The sequence below is a fragment of the Leguminivora glycinivorella genome, chromosome 1, assembly GCF_023078275.1.
Source record: "Leguminivora glycinivorella isolate SPB_JAAS2020 chromosome 1, LegGlyc_1.1, whole genome shotgun sequence".
In the NCBI taxonomy this organism is placed as follows: domain Eukaryota; kingdom Metazoa; phylum Arthropoda; class Insecta; order Lepidoptera; family Tortricidae; genus Leguminivora; species Leguminivora glycinivorella.
In genome coordinates, this window is record NC_062971.1 from 10781551 (window position 1) to 10803544 (window position 21994).

The 21994-nt window shown below is 34.5% G+C and overlaps 2 protein-coding genes across 5 annotated transcripts; both read right to left on the minus strand.

The window, feature by feature from the left end:
• Window positions 1-4395: 4395 nt before the first annotated feature.
• On the minus strand, window positions 4396-12098 carry LOC125227983 (vesicle-associated membrane protein 2-like). Of its 2 annotated transcripts, XM_048132428.1 has the most exons (7): window positions 11951-12098; window positions 10623-10800; window positions 8662-8740; window positions 8510-8589; window positions 8100-8151; window positions 6152-6268; window positions 4396-5841 (listed from the first exon to the last, which is right to left on the minus strand). In XM_048132428.1, coding segments are annotated over exons 1-7 (510 nt in total). In that variant the 5' UTR covers window positions 11953-12098; the 3' UTR covers window positions 4396-5839. The 2 variants fall into 2 exon arrangements, with proteins under 2 accessions (XP_047988385.1, XP_047988377.1); XM_048132420.1 differs by lacking the exon at window positions 8100-8151.
• A 1718-nt stretch (window positions 12099-13816) lies between these two features.
• LOC125226698 (vesicle-associated membrane protein 2-like) lies at window positions 13817-21665 on the minus strand. Of its 3 annotated transcripts, none has more exons than XR_007177113.1 (7): window positions 21554-21665; window positions 18462-18603; window positions 17792-17870; window positions 17526-17605; window positions 17257-17308; window positions 16488-16609; window positions 13817-15858 (listed from the first exon to the last, which is right to left on the minus strand). XR_007177113.1 is itself a non-coding variant. In XM_048130763.1 (7 exons), coding segments are annotated over exons 1-7 (450 nt in total). In that variant the 5' UTR covers window positions 21556-21665; the 3' UTR covers window positions 13817-15856. The 3 variants fall into 3 exon arrangements, 2 of the variants coding, with proteins under 2 accessions (XP_047986720.1, XP_047986733.1); XM_048130763.1 differs by having other exon boundaries at window positions 16488-16580; XM_048130776.1 differs by lacking the exon at window positions 16488-16609.
• Between the last annotated feature and the right edge of the window lie 329 nt (window positions 21666-21994).

Here is a 21994-nt window from a genome sequence, read left to right on the forward strand (position 1 = left end):
AATATTATTTTTTTTTTATGAATACTTTTGCTTATTAAATTGTATCTTGTTTTTTTTTTTAATGCATGTTAAATGTAAGATGTAGTGTTTTGAAAGGAAGTGGCCCGCCGAGTTTCTTGCCGGTCCCATAGTGGATACCCTCCTCCAACTGAGGGGGGACTGAAATCTTCTCGAGGCTGAGGCGTAGGGTTAGAGCCGGCGTAGTTTTATTTGACGTTCATAAGCGCATTGTAATATGCCTACTTGGAAAATAAATATTTCATTTCATTTCATTTCATTTCATTTCATTTCATTTCATTTCATTTCATAAGCACTTTATAGTTACTTAATGTATTAAATATATAATTTTTAATTCTTATTGATAAAAATGAAGTGTAGTGTTGCTTTACACAATAAAAGTAGGAATCAAATGAAATAGAGTATTTACTGTGATATTAATAGAATTTCTGTTGCGCAATGATAGTTTTTTTTCAGTACAGATGCTGCTTTTTCTAACGCAGTAGTGCGAGCAAATCAAGCAATGATTCATTTCTTGTCTGGTCGAAACTCTTAGCTTAGATTTAGGTACTGAAAATCGTCGTACGATACACGTGCGAAAAGGACATTCACAACTCGTGTCGAAGTAAAACACTCCCTTCGTTCGTGTATTAATTTATCGCTACTCGTATCGATTTTCCTCTTTTCCGCACTCGTATCTACAAGTATTTTGTTTGGGTTACAAAAAAAACACATTATTTACTCTACTACGTTTTATTTATGTCTCTTTAACATTACAAATTTGTAGACACTTATCTATACAAAAATCTTGACTTAAGAAGTACAGATCGCTGAAATTAATGTTGATAGTAATATTAATGACGACTACTTCAACAAGTGTCAATTGTGAAATGCCGCAAAATACTAGTTGCTCTATAGAAGACCATAATAATATGATCCCCGATCCTTTACAACCCAGCAGCTCGGTACGCACGTTACAATTTTTTTTAATCTTCTTTAGTGAGGGCAACTGAGTACGACGGCATATTTAATTGTTTATAAAGTTTGAGGATACCTGGAAAAAATTAATACATGAAGCCATTTTGAAAATATAATAAATATTCACTGCTTTCGGTCACGCGTGTACGCTGCGACCATTTTGCGACCGTTTGTCGACCGTTTGGTGACCGTTTGGCGACTATTCTTTACATGGAATATTAACCGTCTTAATCCATATTTTAACAACTTTATTGGTTTTCTAGGCATTATTTTTATTATTTCAGTATAGTATATGCACCGGAGCACTAAAACTTCACCAATCAATATACATAACACGCAAACACCGAGTAGTCAATAATATTATTACTGGTTAAACTGAGGTAAATTGATGGCGCGTTGATAAATTTAGACTTATTTTATGAAATCACTCGAGCAATTTAATTGGCCATGGTAATTAGCCCACATTATATTACAAATGCAAACAATATTTTATCTTTAACAAATTCTTACGCCATTACATTTAATGTCAAATGATTTTATTTCTTTTTTACTTTGACGTCTTTGACAGTCGCCATTTGAAAAGAATGAAATAACGATGTATGTATACATAAATTTCAAAATTGTTTACCATTAGAGCCATGTAATAATGAGAAGAATAAAGATTTTTATCTATCTATCTATCTATCTAACGAATGATTTTGGGAAAGTAGTCGCCAAACGGTAACAATGTGTGCACGCGTAGTGCACACTTCTGTCACTTCTGTGACCATTTGTGCCTGTTACCAATCGTCCCCATTTGGGTCGCCGCGACTAAACGTCGACCGTACTGCGACTAAGCATTGAGACCCGAAGACCTGTGTGTACACAAAATAGGAGGATTTGCGTAGGAACGGCGACCGATTATGGTTATATGGGTAGGCCTTATTGGAATTAGTCCGGTTTCCTCACGATGTTTTCAACATCATACATCTATTGGAAACATCTATTGGATCATCATTACAAATATGATTTTGAATACCAACTTATGAGTCTTAGGACCCATTGCACGTGGCCCACGGGCAGCCACGAGAAGCCTGATGCGGATTAGAAACTTTACACACACCGATCCTGTATGTTAGTAATATTCAACTTCTTATTATAAAAACACGAAATATAGAATCCTAATAATAATATAATATAGATGGATAGATCTATCAATCTCAGAAGTCGTTGGTATGAAAATTACACCACATTATTATTTTACTACTTGAGGCCCACAGGGCTACCCTGCAAAATTCGGGCATACGAATTGTTTTAAAAATGAACCTTAAGTTGCTCAAATAGTCTTTTTCATATGCACCTATATTGTAAATTTCATCGACATCGCAATAGCCGTTTTTTTTTAATTAATGAAATAAGTAATATGCAAATGTGTCCGAAAAAATATGATACTTAGATTATTTTCCGCTACTGTAAATATGTAATAAAACTATACGAATGGCATTTTCCAGGAAATACTTAGAATATTTTTAATTTACTCTGCTTAACGATTGAGGAATACTACCAACATTACTTAAGGCCAAGTGACGCCAGCGAATAACTCATGTCATACCAGCCATTACTGTAAGTCAGAATGGCGGCCAACTATCAAAGAGAAAGCGCGCGAGCTCTCATATCATTCTCTATGGTCTAGTCTATGAAGCGCTCATAACATAACACTGCCAAGAAAATTCAGCTGCCTGCCAAAGACTTCACGGCTTAATTTTGCTTGTACAACATGTACAATTTTCTTCATTTTCAGTGTGTCAAGATTAAATTTATCAATTTATGAAGATTGTGCGATGTCTTGCACTATTAACACATTAACGTGCATCGTGATTGCAGTGGTTGCAAAATATTAAATTATGGGTATTTCACGTGCTCCAGGTACTTACCAATAACACATAGTGCTGATGAAACAGACAGTTGATATAGATGTATTCAAAATATGTATTTTTTTTCTTTGTTATTGGGTTACGATCTTATAAATATGAAATCTGAGGTTTTCATCTAAAATCTAGGCAATCATGAACGGAACCAATTTTTAATACATTATAATATATAAATAAAATAAGCTTTAATTTGATATACTATATAACAATAATTGGGAAAACCGTAGATAACCTTTTTTTATTATTATAAATAATAATAAAAAAGTCTTGACCACAGCTTTCTTATTATTAAAAATAATAAAAAAAAAATCTTGGCCACAGACTAGCCAAAGGCAAAGACGTGGCCTACGATGGAGTGAGCTCGCCCAGAAGATGCCTGTTCACTCTTGATTTGAAGGTTGCCTGATTGACCTTATTTATAAAACAGCACATATCCAAAGTTATAAAACAGCACATAGATTATGGCATAAAATAACAGTAACATTCGGCGATCTGTATTCTCAACTTCTTAGCGCATATATTTGATATCGATGGTTACTGCATTAATGGCTTCACTTAGACAATCTTGATGCATTACTTACCTGTCCAAGTAACATATAAATGTTTTATTGATGATGATCATTTACTTTTAGTTGTAAAGTAAACCACTGTTTATTCTGAACTAAGGTACCAGCCATTTTTATTTTTGACATTTTGATATAAACTTGCAATTTTTTTTGGTGGTGTTAACAAACACTTAATATTTTAAGGTCATTGTTACTTGAAGTTTAGAAGTGTGAAAACATAAGAATTGGGCATCTGGGTATATCTTAGGCGCCAGAGCCTTATTTGTCAATTCCGAAACCCAGATTGTTCTCAACTGAAAGATAATGTAACTGCTACAAAATAATGTAAAGCATAATTATTAGGTATAATAAGTACAGTCACCGGTATAAATATGTGATGATTTCTATACCTTGTCACATTAACGTCTTGTTTGAAATGTCATACTAAATTGTCAAAAGATTAAAAGCGACAAGGTACAGAAATCATCACTTATTTTTGCCGGTGTGACTGTACTTAAAACAAATTATTTTAAAATATGATTATTACCTACATATTTTCAACATTGAGCCTAAGTATGTATTTGTATTGTATGTAGCAGCTGAATATTGAAATGTTCCACCTAACTTCCTATCTGTCTACAGTTTAAATGTTACATGTATATGTTGTACATGTACAAGAATATAGAAACAAGTCACCTGTAGTATTAGTTTGATCATTGACGATGCCTATTAGACATAGATATACGAGTAATAAGAGACGCTCCGGCAATCGTAAATCTTACATACATACATACATACATATAATCACGCCTGTATCCCATGAAGGGGTAGGCAGAGCACATGAAACTACTCAAGTTTCAGTGCCACTCTTGGCAAATAAGGGGTCGATAGAAATCGTAAATCTTGTGTTAAATAATAGTGCTGGTGATAAATAAATGAAAACCAATCACCGTATTAATTTTTATACTTGATAAATATATTTCTATGGGCTTAATAATTCTAATAAAGTAACCACAATCAACTAAACTAGACTAAATATTTTAGTAATCTAGATTGTAACTTAAAATATTAATTTAATTAGTAAACCCTACCTGTAAAAAAATGTTTAGGAGAACAAATAAAAACAATCACGAACAAATAAATCATAATGACCTGAAAATGGTATATTCTTTATTTTACAATTTCCTACATACCTTTAATAAACACAGCCCAACTCTCACTAGTTACAATATCATTCTTTTCTTTAATTACAAGTCTTTAACACGCCAATGACATATATGTAGGTAGTACGTTGTTTGATGTTATATGATTTACATTTTTAATTTAAATATTATGTATTCTACTCTATCCGTTTTGCTGCTAGGGTTGTGTTCTAGTTTATTTTTATTTTTTATTAAGTAAGTAGGTATTCAAATTGCAAATTAATCTCAGATGAAAAAAATAATATGTCAACTTGCCAATTGAAGACATTTTGTCTGTTAAACACATTTTTCCTTGTTTCCGCATAAGTTTGGGCTTACGATGTAGCATTGCTGCCCAAAAATATACGAATCGGGAAATATACACAGAGACCACGCGCTTGCGGCTGTGTATTCTTAATTTATAAAGGGGGTGACAGACGTTCGAGCGACTTCGCGAACTAACAAAACAACCTTCTCTGCCAGTGTGCTTTAAAAGCGCTGAGCATGTTTCTCGAGCAACTTCGAGCGTTATAGCTCGTAAGAGTCGTAACGAGCTACGATCGAAGCAGTTTTTAGGTTTTAGATGTTTTCAATTGCGTTGTGGCGTATTTTGAAGATTGTGTAAAATGTATTTGTATTTGTCTTATCTTTCGTAACTCTGTAATCGGGGATATATTTTATTCTCAAAATTTATTTTAGCTTCGTACATCTATCGCCCCTTAACTTCTCACAGTCCACATACATGTAAGTTCTTTACACAACTTTTTGACCACATACATTTTGACTCCTGTAGCAACATTTCTCATCCAGTTTGCGTACCGATTGTGGAAGCGGCATTAAATGAACAGCGCGCAATTAATTATTGTCATTTATATCACATTTTTGACGAAACTGGACGGTCTCCGTTTCAAATTTTGAAAAATAATTCACTTACTAAGCCTCATTTTCATCTTATAACTTAATATAACTTAACTTAGGGTATTTCTTAACATGGGAAAGTCAATTTGAATGTTTTAACAGGTCGATAAGAGTAATGTTCTTTAAGAAAATACAAGATTATTTAAACTAGTTATGTCCACGAGTAAAGAATTTACTGAAATTAAATGATGTTACTAGGGTCGTTAGTACTGCTTGTTCTTTTAATTAAATAATTAGGCGCAGTATCCTGTTCACTTTAATTAACAGCACGTTTTGGCTACATGTTCTTGAGCACGGCTCTCCATGTGGATTCTGTAAAAAAAGAAACACTCGATCATTAATCATTATTAAGTAGTAAAACTCTTGAAATAGTAAAACTTGCCAAAATCTGTGTCATATTTTGAACATCTTGTGAGGATTTTGGGACAAAGAAATGGCAACGGACGAAAATTCATATAAGTTATCCTTCGTGGTATATACCTTTTATAAAACCTTTCACAGACACCTACCTCATTGTAATATGTCATTCACAGATAGATAAAAAGTATGAGAGCAGCCTGCACCACCGCCGGGGTTTCACCACCACTGTACCGGACTGACACAAGCCACGAGCAGCACTTACATTTGCCAGCCGCGGGTGCTGGAGGCGGGGTGCCCTCAGCCGGCGCAGCCGGGGCCACTGCCGCGGGCGCCGGGGCCGCCTGCACCACCGCCGGGGTATCGCCGCCACTGTACCGGACTGACAAAAAACATTTACTAGTACACACATACGCGACCCATCGCTTAACACCTTGGTGGACACTACATACTATACACGGTGAAATAAAAAGGGCCGTTCACACATTGCATAGTGACTTTTGAGGTCATAATGAACAACTTTTATTATGGGACCAATTCTGAAATCGCAAAAAAACAATTGGCGGTTTCATACATTTTGACTATTTATTAAATTTATTATTATTTCTATGGAACAGCCAATTTAGTTTTCGTGACTTCAGCATTGGCCCCCCAATAAAAGTGGTTCGTTATGACCTCAAAAGTCACTATGCAAAGTTTGAACGGTCCTTTTTATTTCACCCTGTATAAGGTAAAAGTACCACACTATCACCACGTAGCGCCAACGCTTCGACTAGGTCGGCAGTGTTCGACAGTGGCCCAGTAGATGCCAATTTCAATCTTTATTGGGCATTAGCGTGTCGAGCACTCATACTTTTACCTTCCCATCCCATTTAAATGTTCTTCCCATTGTGTCAGGCGTAGTGTCCAGCATAGTGTTAACCACCAAATTTTCTGCCATACTTCAGTGTCATTGCACTGCCTCCGTAATCTACATTATAGTTCGAAAGACTACTGGGTGATTCTACTGACTTCAGCGTAATATTAATAAGATTAAAATACCTACTCGTATCGCATTTTTCACATTTTTTTTTACATTTTGCATACAAGCAAGGAAGTAAAAGAAAACTAAATAATTCAACCTCTAAAGGTGTCTTTGTCAAATTAGCTAAATCAATACAATCACCTATACCGGGTGCTTCCTATAACAGTAATAAATCAAAGTAGCCTGTCCTCTAACCTTATACTAAACCAACTGTAGTTCAGCTACTTTATTTGTAATTAAAATTAAAGATCATCATTTCAGGAGTACAAACAATGTTTTAATTATTTGGTCATGTTACAGGAAACACCAGGTATAGATCCTGTCATTCACGATGCCTTTTTTCCCAAATAATATTAGCATTGAAAATATAAGCTATCAGCTCGCGACGTCGTGAATGAAACGATCTACTTATTCTAATAGTTATTTGTTATACAAGAGTGCAAAGTTGTATTTTAACGCCGAGTGTGGAATTGAAAAACGAGCAAGCGAAAGGATTCGATAGTTGAACCACGAGCGAAGCGAGTGGTTCGAGAATAGAATCCTTAACTTGCGAGTTTTTCAACACACGAAAAGTAAAATACATTTGCACTCGTGTGTAACACAAAACTTTTCCCCTCACTATAGCGAGGAAACTACAACGCAAAAAACGCGTTTATCACTGCTTCCAGTAGTTCCCCATGTGGTAAAACACCTTCATCACTAGATTAACCCACTTTTATCAATTTTAAAGCAGAAAATTTGCCTCTATTCAAGGTCAAATTACTTTATCCACTAGTGGATAAAATGCGTTTTTACCCACTGGTATTAAAGGACAAAACACGTGTTTCCGAGCTAGTGAGGGGAAAAAATGTTTATCAAACTATTACGTGAATACGTGTAGATTGTAATGATGTGTCATTTGAAAATGAGAATAAAATCTTCAAGCAGCTATTATATGGTACTTAAATATATATATGTATCAAGCTCCACGTTAGTGTATTTCAGTATAAACATCACATGTTAGAATTATTTGGCTAAGGTGTAGGTATATTTAAAATTAAATAATATAATTTAAATAATTGCAGAAACCATTTTTAATCTCATACTCTAAGTGAATATTTTCTATGTTTCTCCCAAGATACGAAAACTCTTGTGCTTAAAAAATGGTGGAACAAATTAAACAAAAAAATAGTTGTTAGTAGCGACTCACCATACAGAATACCTATTATTATGAGTCCGATTACTCCCATTATTATCATCATCTGAAATACGTTATAATATCTAATTTATTCATTTCAATGACATGTGCCTCTTTTTATTTTCAGTTAAAGTTCTCAAAATTCTCATTATTTTCAATGTATCCATTTCTCTTATATTTTGGTTTGAGGACTGCGCCTTCAGGTACGACTTAATAACGTATGATGGTAGAAACTCCTTATTCCGTATCTTTAAGCATAAATTATAGTGTACGATATTGCAATTATTACTTAATAAGTACACTGTTTTTTAGGTATCTCATTGCAAACTAGACTCGGTATTCGTCTTATTTGGCGCCGGAGATATGTGTTTATGTGAATTTAGTGAGCTAATTAAATTAACAAGGTACTAATGGAATGCTACCTTAAGATTTTCAAGCCAGAACTTGTTCTTGAGACTGGCTGCTTGGCTCTTGAATGCAGAAGCGCCATCCTCTAAAGCCTCTGTAAATGAATTTAAAGGGTTAAGTTAAGAACTGTCTTCAATTAATATTTTAAACTTAATTGATACTTTACCTGCTCTTTCGCTGAGATCCGATATCAAATGATCCCTCTCTAAGACTTTGTCCATATTTGTTTTCATTATATCCACCACCTGTAATGATATCAAACATAAAATTTATTAAAAATAGTTGATAATTGAACAATATTTTTCTAGACATTTTATTTCAAGAAAGGTATTTATTTGCTATGTAAACTGATTGTAAAGTAACAAACTGAATCAATGGCAAAAACAACTATCGTCTTTATTTAAGGTTACCTATAAAATCATCATTCGTCAATGATCAATATCATCGTCGATGACAACATTGAGCTTATTAACTAAACCAAACGAACAAAAATATTGGAGGTGGGTGACTGGCAATAATTTTAGATTGTCTAGTCTGCCTTTGAAGCCATATAAGGTATATTAAAATATATCCGATAACAAGACTTAGGAATAATAGGACTACCTTTAGGAATAACCTGCTTATGGTAATAATGTAAGTGGACTTACATTTAACCGATTGTGACCGTTTATGATAAGTAACCTTTACCTATGTCTATGGAGATTAGAAATATAAGGAGCGAAAGCTTTAAGTATCAGAAGTGCACATATAAAAGAAAAGATAGGTGGCGCTGCAATAGCAGGGAGATAAGGGTTTGACAATCTCTTAGCCTTCTCGGTAGTGACCTCGCCTACGGAGCAAGAAGTCCCGGGTTCAAATCCTGATGAGATCTTTTTTATTTTATCTACTAATATTTTTCTTGTTTTTTTTTTATTTTTTTAATGTCCAAAAATATTTTGTTTTGTTACTACTTTTCGAAATTTCATTCGCAAGACTTACAACATTACCTAAGAATCCTAACATGGGGCATGGGGCTTAAATTAACATTTGTCTGAATAAAACAATAAATAAACACAAAGAAAAATACACAAAAAGAAAATTAATGTATAAAAAAAAACAAAAAGCAAAAAAATCGCTGTCAGAATCGAACCCGAGAACATCTGCGTACGAAGCCAGCGCACTACCACGGGACTACGTCTTGACTTGCTCAGTCTGACGAAATCAACCTAGAGAAAAGAACGTCTAATGTCATGTCATATCGCTGATCATTGAGCGAGACATGCGCTCCAAGCGGAGAGATTTGTAACTGCAATTACAAGGCCTCAGCCGGTCATTTTTGCGATTGTTGTACTTCGACAGATGTTCCTCCTTTATACTTCTATTCTCCCTGCCTATGTCGCTTAGCTTGACACAAGCCGAGCCCTTCGAACTCAGTCGTAACTTTGCCCGCTTCGTATGTAATGCTATGTTATTTTTATTTTATTATTTGTTAATGCTCAGGCAGCTTAAAGCTGATACGTGCACGTCAATGTCCTGATGCACTTGTGTTTTGCCCATTTAATAAATATTTATCGAGTCTGTTTTTAAAAGAGTTCACTGTAGGTGCACTGCTTACGGTTTCGGGTAAACTGTTCCACACACTCACTACGCAGTTAGACAAGAAGTGACGTCTAGGGTTGTTACTACTCTGTATCCGTGTCAACTTCAGGGAATGTCCTCTTTAATGTGTCACACACACTCCGAGTGAAAATGTGTTAGAAACTGTCCGAGAACTTCTGCTCTCGTACTTCTGTAAACACACCATACATACTCGTATATACACCGCGGGCGATCCGCCACAGTCTACGACACATCAGAACGACTACGTAAGGTCTTAGGTAGGACTGTATCCGCTGGAGCCGCCACTTTGCAGCTTGCAGCATGGTGTGGGCCTCGACGCAACCACTATAGCATGTTAATAAGTTTACAAATGGCCAACATACCTTGTCGACTTGCGCTTGTATCTGCTGCAGCCCTGTCAGCTGCTGCTGCGTGGTGTGAGGGCCGGCGGCCCAGCAGTTCGCCATCGTGCTTGTACTGCGGCTCCCGCGGCCCCGACGGACCTGGCAGCCATAGTCAGTCGGTCAAGTTTACAATTAGCCAACATACCTCATCGACTTGCGCCTGTGTCTGCTGCAGCCGCCGCTGCGCCGCCTGCTGCTGCATAGTATGTGGTCCACCCAGCAGCTCGCCGTCGGGCCCGTATTGCGGCTCGCGCGGCTTAGGTGGCCCCGGCGGACCTGGCGGCGGAGCGGCTGCTTCCGCATCTTTTTCCTTGTCTTTGCCCCTAAGATAGATAAATATTAAAGAACGTTCTTATGGCCTGATCATGACATTGATCAGGAGCGGCGTACAACGGTAGGGGAGCGGCGTATTACAAAACGCAAAGTCACATCACTGTGTCTCCTTCGGCCGCCGCTTTCCGAATGTCGCATTAAACTACAGAATACGGATCTCGGTCAGAACCTATTTCTTTTTTACTCTCATCATTTTGATAAGATTAATTTTAATTCACCAATTACGCATTTTTTCATGATGTTGTGTTTACATGTGTAGTGTCTATACCATGAAAAATACTGCATATACCTATGATAAAAAATGTTTAAATGAAATCGTTTCAATACTTGTGAAATTAACTGAATTACAAAATTACGAGTAAAGCGATCAAAATTTAAATAAACCGTATGTTTTTCTGTTGTAATTACAAAAAAGGACCATCTCCTCCCTCTAAACCCTCATATGAGTTCACATACATAGATGGGTACCTCTATGTATTAAGTATACATATAGGAGCAATTTAGTACACTTTGGTCATGTCTTTTATTTTGAAGACTTCGACGTGATCCCAATGTTCTAACTTTTTGAGAATTTTATTGCTCATTGTAGTAACTTTCTTCACCTCTTAGTCATAATTGAGTCATAAAAACCGAAAGAAAATATGTCATTGGAGTATATATTAACCTAGTATTCGCTAATCAATACAAAAATTGGCAAATTGCCAGTTGACGTCACCATACTAGAACAAGGTTTTCTTAAAGCCCTACATTCATTTTTCCTATTTCTAGTTTAATTCGACCAAACAAATACCATTAATATTTAAAACCATAAGGCTCAAATCCGCAGACCTAAAACTTCACTCCACAATGCGTCAAAAACTACTGCAGTTTAACTTGACATACTTTAGTTTGCCACGAAATAATATGCCCCAAGGCTAATAAGCACTGTAAGAACCATGCATTCCTAGATTCTGTACCACTGTTTAATCCATTTTCCAATAAACTATTCAACACTTAACGCGAAATTTTTAAATTCACTTATAAACTTTATTGATAGACTGTTCAACCAACATAGCTTCAAAAAGTATTAGATTACTCGCAAATCATTTAGCAAACACATGTTAACTGGTAGCAGTACGTGTAAAGCTATAAATTACTCACATTTCGCGTATTTTCCGCGATATCCAAGAGCTGCAAGTGTCCGGTACTAACTAGGAAAAGCGGGAGCAGACTGGCTGGCGACGCTACGGCACCAAATGACGCAGAGCGCTGAAACGGCCCTGGCCACATACACTGAAAAACTAACTCCACTGCGTCCATCCCTTTCACTACCGCCAGTCTAATGTCAAGTGAAAGGGATGGGGCAGCATTAGTTTCAAAATGCGGTTTTCGTAGTAGTGTTCTTGTTTTTATCAAATGATGTACAATGCCGCCAATCGTGAAGTATTTCATAGAATCTAAATATGATATTTTCAACTACTAGTAATGGGCTGTATCGCGAGGTTCGCGAATGTCATGATACTATTTTTACAAAACTCTACAGCTCTACAACTATGTTTTAGTTTACGTACTCGTAGTGTAAAAAATCTCAAGAATGTTTAGGAGTAAAGTCGATTGTAGATTTACCTAATCTTGAATGGTTTCTGAAACAATGTGCATACTACTCACGCATTTTATGGACTTGTGTTCTTAACAAACATACGAAGGGTAACGAAGGAATATATTTTCCAAGCATAGATAATATAAGGTCTTGAAGTTGATGCTACGTGATAATGTCGATGTCACAAAAGTAGGTTTGAATAATTAAGGTTATTTTTAAATTTTAAAATAAATAGCTAAAATTATTTATTTCGGAAAATTTATTTGTATTGAAGTTACGTGAAACTTAAATCCACAATCATATCAGCTTAATCTCTTCTATGGATGGTTTAGTTGTGTATGAATATTATGCACATTTAAATTCAATTATTTTAGTACTTACTAAGAATAATTAAAACCATCCCCTATGATGAGAATCTCGTGAAAGCCGAGAAGGACAAGTCCAGTAAGTACCTAGACTTGGCTCACGAGATAACCGCCATGTGGGATGTTGATTCAACGATCATTGTCCCGATAGTCGTTTCAGCGAACGGTCTCATAGCGAAGAGTCTCGACCAACATCTTAAGAGACTCTCGCTAGGTGGCTGGGTCAAGGGTCAGATATGCAGAAGGCGGTGATCTTGGACACAGCGTGGATAGTCCGGCGGGTCCTCTCTCTGCAGCCCTAACCACCGGCAGCTTGGACCCTGCCCTGCTACTGGCGGCACCCTAGATTAGGTTTTTATAATGTTCTTATATTGTTTTGTAAGTGTTTTTTTATTTTACTTTTATATTCATATTATAAATCCTAGCCTAAGTGAAAAGATAAATAAAAAAAAATTAAAACCTCCATAGTTGCCACTTCTGCGCGTAATTCATTTTCTTGACGACTTTTAAATAATTACAGAACGAAATCACTAACAGCAGTACTTTCTACTTAAGTACTTTTTTTTATTGATTTTTTACTGGAACCTACATTAAACAACGAAAATGCCAAAAGTCATCATGACGAATAACGAAATTCACAAAAGGACCAACAACTCATACTCGTATTATGATCAAAGGCGATAAAGAGTACCTACTGACGAAAGTGACGAAAGAAGTATGTTGTACATTTAGCTCTAGTAAATTAATATAATCGAAATCTTAATGAATAATAGACGATCAAGTAAATATTGTCGCTAAAAAAGGAGGCAAATTTGAAAAATGTAGGAGCGAAAGTTTATCGTGAAATACTTATTAAATTTGAATTTTGCTTTTTTAGGACAAGAATTGTTTGACCGTTTATACCTATATATGTAATATCGTCATTTTTCTGGACTCCGTTTTTAACTAGATACTTAGGTAGGATCAAAACTGCTTCTTTGATTGCATTACTCAAAATATTCTGGCAATAAATCATGAATAACCTGAGACTGGGGATGGGAATAGTTAAAACAACAATTTAATTATGTAATTATTTTAATCACATTATTGTATAACCTAAAACTGTTTACTTTTTGTATTCTATTACATATAATAAACACCTATGAAAATGTCGTCAAACGACGCCCTTGCTGTGCAGATATTCAAAAAATAAGAACAGTTTTCACCCTTGAAAATTTAGTGTTTCAGGCCAAAAATAAGTCCAAGATTAAATATGTACAATCACAACATCATAAATTTAAATTGTAAGTATTTTATTTCTATTCGTTGAATCAAAATTTGTAATATAAATAGGTATAACTCTATAAAACCTTGAATTTATTTATTGATATGATTTTGGTTATGAAAAACAACATGAAGGTCAAAAAGTTTGAGTATGTATTTACAAAATGTAGGTTCAATATTTAGTTTGGGGCACCACGAATCGATCTGCTTGTAAGAAATATGATCTTCATTAGTTTCATAGGTAGTAGGAATATCACTAGATATGTATCTTTAAAGATTTAATCATTAAAACGAATTGAGTAAACTCTATTGTATTCATAATAATCTGCTAAACATAAGTGCATATAAAGTAGATTTAAGGAATATCTATAATATTATGTGATATGCACAACACCAAAAAGTCAAAAGTTATAGATACCCACAAAATCTCCCATTTTATGGATACAGTAGAAACACGCATTATTCCACAGTTATTATAAAAGAACTAATATTGTCAATGGCACCATATTATTAATCTATACTCACAATTTTCATCTAAATTTATAATTCAATATTTCAAAATAAATAACAGCTAGGTCCTACAATAATTGTGAAACTAACTGACAATCGAATTCTAAGATCGTCTAACTCATATAAGGGTGAAAATATCTAGTTCGTATAAAATCGAAGGCACAAGAATAAATAAAAGCAATTTTTTTAAGATTACACCTACGATTTACACAAAAATTATAAATACAGTCCATTTTAATCAAAATAACTTTATGTTAGACATCGCTTAAGAATGTACCTCAAGTACAGAATTTCTTTGATTTTAAATTAAATTCCTAATTGACATTGATACTAGCAAATAATGATATAGCCTTAATAACGTGTAACATATACATTTGCAAATAATTGACTTCAAGAGGCTCCATAAGTCCATAATCTGACGGCACGCAGGTTCGCATTCTCTTTCCCTCAGCTACTTTTATATTCCGACTACATTTGCCAATCAGTAAAGAGCGGATATGCAATTTTGTAATAAACAAGATATATCTTAATTCTATACACCTATCACTTAATAATTCAATTCCATTTATTTCTATTTCGGCTAACTTTGGTGTCACGATTTTACATTTCGTATTTTATTGCATTTGTTTATAAACAACCAATATCGTGATTATTTATGTTATTTATCCTGTTTTAGTACGTGGGTTATAATAAGAATGCTATATTTAATACCGATAAAGGTTCGACTACTATTGGAAGAACGCGCTCACTAATATAAGTTTATTTTTCATTTTTTCTAGCATTCATAGGCCGATTTAGAGTTAAAATTAAAGCAGCGTCACAGCGCGCAGCGAGGTCTCAAACCAGAACTTAAATGTTACGCTTATTTAGGACTTGTACATAGATAGTATCCTAGAACAAGGCACGCAAATAAATTATAATACAATATTACCAGAATTTTGAGTATTTCTTTGATATACTTTTTACCCCATACATTTTAACGAATAATAGAATAAGAAATATTAAAATTTTACAATGGTTAGGTACTTAAATGAAATTAGTACCTTAGACCCATTAAGTGGTTCAACTTTAGGTAACATCAAGTTAACACTTTAAGTATTTGGTATTCTTCTTTAAGTATCTAAGTATATAATATGTATTTCATAACGTTGTTATTTACCCATTTTGTTCCATTATTAGGTATTCTAGATTCTAAAGTTGCTACCTAATTTACCAAGTAGATAGTAGAATATAAAGTACCTAGTTTTTACGTAGCATGTATTTTGGAGACAGCTTCCCGGTTTAAGTAGAACCCAACAGATGCGTTGAATAAGAAACTTACATGTATTTTCCTGAAAAATAAATAAGAACATCAATATGCCATCTATTTTAAATGAAAAATGTGCTTCTGTGGCAAGTCATTAACTGGTACACCTTGTGTTCTAGAATAGATTACAAGTCCCTAAGCTGATCGAGCTAAGTGTGTCGAATTCAATTATATGTAGGTAAGTAACCAGGTAAATACATACTACCATACCAATCCAATCACCTGTTTGTTAAAAATGTACATATTAAGTAAAAAGTTATGCATAAAAATAATTTAAACGGGGTATCTTACCAGAATCCCGTGTTTATGGTAGTAACAATATATATAAATATAATATTAAAATAGTGTTATGTAAGCGAGAAATGTATAAATAGATATTATTTAATAAAGAGTAAAAGTTAAATGTGTTGTAAATTGTGAATGAGTGCTCTACTATCAATTGATACCAAAAATTGTAGACATCTGCAATAAGTAGATACGATGAATTGTTATGTTTTATGTTGATATATGTGTGTTTAAATATATTACTCACCTGGGGTTGACCAGATTCATGCAACATGTAATTCAAGCTCCATTCATGCGCAAGCATAAGATCTGATGTTGAAGAAGGAAGGAAGTCGAAGAGACAAAGACAGAAGGACTAACATTACTCACAATGAATAGTATTAGCTGACATAGTGATATTGCTGGCTATGTCCGATACACCCGCTGGGATGGCAGTCATAGTCGGGGTGCCGCGGTATCGAACTAACCAAATATTTGTTTAATGTTATCACCTGCAAACAGCCATAAGCGGAACATTGCCTCGAAGCAGCTACCCTCTACCTTAGGATAGTGTTGTTTTAGTCAACTAAATTTAGCACTAGAAGGGAGGCTTGCTACGTTTATTGTTGTGAGTGTATAATTGGTTATAGTCACTGATGTACTCAAAATAAGTGACGTATAACCAGGCAGATGGTTCTTTAACATGTTAATTAATATGTCGTGTACAGAGTCGAAGTACACCTAAAAGCTCCATTTACGTAGAACAAAAATTGTAATGTGTAAAAAAAAGTGTCGGATGACGTTACCAGTGTCGATGCATCCTCTTATAAAAATATATTAGAATAGAAGGTTTGACGAAATATCATGAGAATTCTTACTCTATAGGAAATTCTCACGTAAATAGTTAACAGCTGGGAAGGAAATTTGCAAAACACCTAATAAAATAATAATTAAATTACAGCCAATCATAACATATAATAACAGCGGGTTTAGGCAATAGAGTTGAAACTGACATACGAAATAATAGTAACCAATTAAAATTCTGATTCTGATAAACTGTGTTTCAACTCTGACTGCTTTTGAAATCTAACTTTGTGTTAACTAAGCTTCGGTCACTCGACAACATTGAGGATTCTGTTTTTATTGTATCATGACTTACCAAACAACAAGCCTATTATGACAATTCCAATCACACCCATTATTATCATCATCTGTAACCAATTTTAAATTATGTATAAATATTATAATATCATTTTCAGTTGACACGTAATACATTATATTTATTTTTAGTGGATTTGCTCATGTTGGAAAGTATACGATTATAATTGGCTACCTATTCTTTTTAAGGTTTAATTCAAGCAACAAGTCATTGATACAAAAAAGGAACGTTATTATATGTGATATTAATATATGGAGTGTCATTATTACCTTTAGATTTTGAAGCCAGAATTTGTTCTTTAAGCTCTTGGCCTGTTGTTCAAACTGCGACGCACCGTACTGGAGTGCATCTGTAATGAATATACATTACATATCTGTATCATCGAATAAAAGATTTTTACAGATTAATTAAAAAATAATAATGAACAAACTATATCAAACTGTGTTGTTTATATACATCGAATGAATTTCGTTGTTGCGTAACTATTTAACTCGTACATAAGAAAGCATTTTTGTAAAAATAAATGTCTAGTTACCGGCTCTGTCATCTAATTCTGATAATTTCGCGTCCCTTTCCAGAACTTTCTCGACGTTGGTTTTCATAATATCCACCACCTAGAAAATTAAATCATATATAGGTAAGTAAAATTAGCCTGTGTGGTGACGGGTTAAGAATTTCACCACCCCCTTTCTTTCCGTGGGTGTCGTAGAAGGCGACTATGGGATATGGGTTAAATTGTGGCGTAGGCGAGAGGCTGGCAACCTGTCACTGCAATGTCACAGTTTCGTTTTCTTTCAACCCCTTATTTGCCAAGAGTATCACTGAAGCTTTAGTAGTTTCATGTGTTCTGCCTACCCCTTTATGGGATACAGGCGTGATTGTATGTATGTATGTATCTATGTAAAATTTCTTGTGCAAATAATATTATTAACAATAATATTATTAAAAATGGAATGTTGACTTTCAAAAAGCTGACTTTACCTAAGCCAAATAAATTACGAGTATTGCAATATCTATACGTGATAACTATTTTCGTAAGTTTTTTCTACGTTAGTTATTTGACATTGTCAGTATCATTCGCTTTAGTAACAGGCCCCTTTAGTTAACAAGATGCAATCAATGAAGATGTGTTTACCCACAAATTGAAACATATTTATAAATAGAACTTCGCTTGCAGGATTCAAATAGAATGTAAGTGGTTATACCTCGTCAACTTGCGCCTGCGTCTGCTGCAGCCTGCGCTGCGCGGCCACCTGCTGCATGTTCCGCGGGCCGCCGATGATCTCCCCGTCGGGGCCCGTCTGCGGCTCCGACGGCGGCATGCCGGGTGCCCCTTCTGGAGCAGCCCTGGAATGATACAACATATACGATCTATCACTCAGGTGTTATAAAAGAAAAAATGTATTGCATTTAAGTAAGTCCCTATTTTCGTCTTTAAATATTTACATTACATCGATTAACTAGTCTTACCGATTCCTGGACTTCTCATGGATATTTTATCATCATATCATAAGAGTTAATATTTCAAAATGTATGTAAGGTACAGCGGGGCAAATCTCGATTGGGGGGCAATTGTAACTAATCCATTTTTTCCATTATTTCACTATGATGTTGAGGTCTACGTGTATCCACTAACACGCCTACCATATATAACCGGTGGACACTCTATTTAATAATGCAAACATTGTAAAACATGGAAAAAATGGACCAGTTACATTTGGCCCCCAGTTGAGATTGGTCCCGCTATACCTTAAGTGTAATTTGTTAATAAAGTAGCCCTTTATAAAAAAAAATTTTGGCTACAGATAAAAGGGCCTAATTATGGCTAATGCGTTCATCAAACTATGGAAAAATGTTTTCGATAATGTGAAATATTCGAAAACGAAACTGAGAGCTGCGATTAGACTTGTCACCCCCGTTTCTCTTAAGCATCCATAATCCATTATAACTCACACGAAAGATGAAAATAAAAATACCTATATTAAAAAATAAAAATTATTCCATAATAATATTCAGAAAATAGAACTTGAATAGGTACGCATCTTAATGACCGATACCTACATAAATAAACAGCTTTCATGTCGAACATATTAGTAAACACACGACTTATTTCTAAATAATAACCATGATACGTTTATAAACGTCGTCAAACAAACGCGACAAAAGACAATACAATAAGTTCTAACGCAGACAGCTCCTAACGTGTACCTACGGTCAAGGTCATCGACATGTCTAAATAAATATATAAATATATATAGGACATTCTTACACAGATTGACTGAGGCCCACGGTAAGCTCAAGAAGGCTTGTGTTGTGGGTACTCAGACAACGATATATATAATATATAAATACTTAGATACATAGAAAACATCCATGACTCAGGAACAAATATATGTGCTCATCACACAAATAAATGCCCGTACCGGGATTCGAACCCGGGACCGCGGCGCAGCAGGCAGGGTCACTACCGACTGCGCCAGACCGGTCGCCATGATCGGTCGGTCGGATGTCTGTGTAAGAAAATGTCCTATGTACCGTAAAACTGCCCAAACTATAGTACAATACTGCAACTGTGGTCCACAATTTCAAAATGAATTTAAGTATCATTCATTCATACCAATATGGTCCTTTTTTTTGGCTTAGTCCGAGTATGTTCATCCTTTTATATAAAGTCAGGTCAGCAGTTACAAAAAATATAAGAAAAGACACACCTAAACGAAATATTTAGAACCATATTTGAATTTTGGACCATATTTGGGAGATTTGAATTTTAGTTAGGTTTTTTATAATATTTCTTTCTTTAGATATTTATTTGTCACTACCTCCGAAGTCTGGAGAATGAAAATGTAATAACAGTTATTGTATGTAGTTTCGATGTGAATACATATTTAGCAACAGTACATTAATTAATTTATAAAACTATTACTAAAAATACTTTTCTGTATGTAAGTTCTCTCCATTGTATATGGGTAATGTGCATTATGCTGGTTATCGATCGTTCAGGTAATCAATGCATTTCCCAGGCAGCAATCGTGGTAAACTTAATGACAGGTTAAGTTTAAGGACAACCATGCCAATCGATACGCTTCTTGGCAAAATGCCACGTCTTATAGTCGATTCATTTGCGAACTAGTAAATATCAAAACAGATGGCAAATTGACAACGTGAAAATATTATTATTTTGAAATAATTATAATAAAATTATGATGAAGTGAAAAGTATTTACTTTCTGTGTCGTGTAAATGTGTTAACAACATGGAACAAGACACATTGTAGATTTAAAATAAATATTAAACCTTCAAATTATTCAAGTTATTTTACCTATTTAAATACTTACAATTGTACTTTGTTTAAATATGATATACAATAAACCATTGTGAAATATCCTGTTAGTTTAAATTAATAAAATTTATCTATGACTATGACCGTTCATATTTATATAGCTATTACAATATTAATTAGGTACTTAGATTATCCCTAGATTTAATACAATATAGGCATACTCTTTATTGTACCTATTCGTTAAAATGTTCACCAATAACTTGTAGAAAATTTCAAACAATAGCAACAGGTAAACTTATTAAAGTATCACAAAATTTAGTTATTACACTACGTTTTTTGGCAAAAGGTGTAACAGCCATTCAAGTTCTTCGAAATTGGAAGGTTGCCAATGAAAATATTAATATTTTACCTATTCACTTACAATTTTACTTTGTTTAAATATGATATACAATAAACCATTGTGAAATATCCTGTTAGTCTAAATTAATAAAATTTATTTATGACTATGACCGTTCATATTTATATACCTATTACAATATTAATTAGGTACTTAGATTATCCCTGGATTTAATAAAATATAGGCATACTCTTTATTGTACCTATTTGTTAAAATGTTCACCAATAACTTGTATAAAATTTCAAACAATAGCAACAGGTTAACTTATTAAAATATCACATAATTTAGTTATTACACTACGTTTTGTTGGAAAAAGGTGTACAGCCATTCAAGTTCTTCGAAATTGGAAGGTTGCCAATGGAAATTCAAAACTATTGTTTTTTTGTACTATGACCAAAAATCATTATTGGCTTTAATTCATTTGCAGGTCACCATCAGGTGTATAATCGTGCCATACATTTTTTAAGTATAGTTTGAAATAGTTCTTGCTTGGAGCTTATAAAAAATGAAGCAACAGTTCTTTATTAAAATATTCAACATGTGGATTTTCACACAAAAGGTTTATCGGTGTCATCGTTAGACTTGTCATGCATTGTGTCTTTCTGAGATTTTACTTACATGTCTTTGTCTTCTTTAAAAATTTATTTGTGGTGCCGAAACCGCTGATTTTTGTATGCAAGTGTAGGCGGGAGGTGGGGAGCTTTCAACGGAGGTTTTCAGGCGCGCGCTGTTGCCGCAAAGCACGACTGAAGCCGGCCGCAGTGAACTCACGCACACAAGTGTTTCACGAGCTTTCCATTATTTCGACGTATCAAAAACAAAACAAAGAACAATTTTATATTTAATTGCCCCCGGTACACAGGCTGTGACTAGTTATAACTTATGATTTTGTGATAAATATTTCATTTGGAGGCAGGTATCACTTGTAATTTTTCATTCATTTTTATTTCATTTAAAGCATGATAAAATATCAGAGTGATTGCAGTACCAACATTTTAAAGCTGCATGGAACGCATAAGGTACAGCGGGACAAATCTCGACTGGGGGGCAATTGTAACT

What these genes read in the sequence shown, in the direction of transcription:
- LOC125227983 (XM_048132420.1), bottom strand. An exon ending in TCTGGCTTGAAAATCTTAAG is followed by an intron (nt 6,269 to 8,509) that starts GTAGCATTCCAT and finishes GTTTTTTGTCAG; the next exon opens with TCCGGTACAGTGGCGGCGAT. An exon ending in AGCACCCGCGGCTGGCAAAT is followed by an intron (nt 5,842 to 6,151) that starts GTAAGTGCTGCT and finishes CTTTTTTTACAG; the next exon opens with AATCCACATGGAGAGCCGTG.
- LOC125226698 (XM_048130763.1), bottom strand. An exon ending in CGCAGGCGCAAGTTGACGAG is followed by an intron (nt 17,871 to 18,461) that starts GTATAACCACTT and finishes TTAATTTTCTAG; the next exon opens with GTGGTGGATATTATGAAAAC. An exon ending in CATAATAGGCTTGTTGTTTG is followed by an intron (nt 16,581 to 17,256) that starts GTAAGTCATGAT and finishes ATATTTGGTTAG; the next exon opens with TTCGATACCGCGGCACCCCG.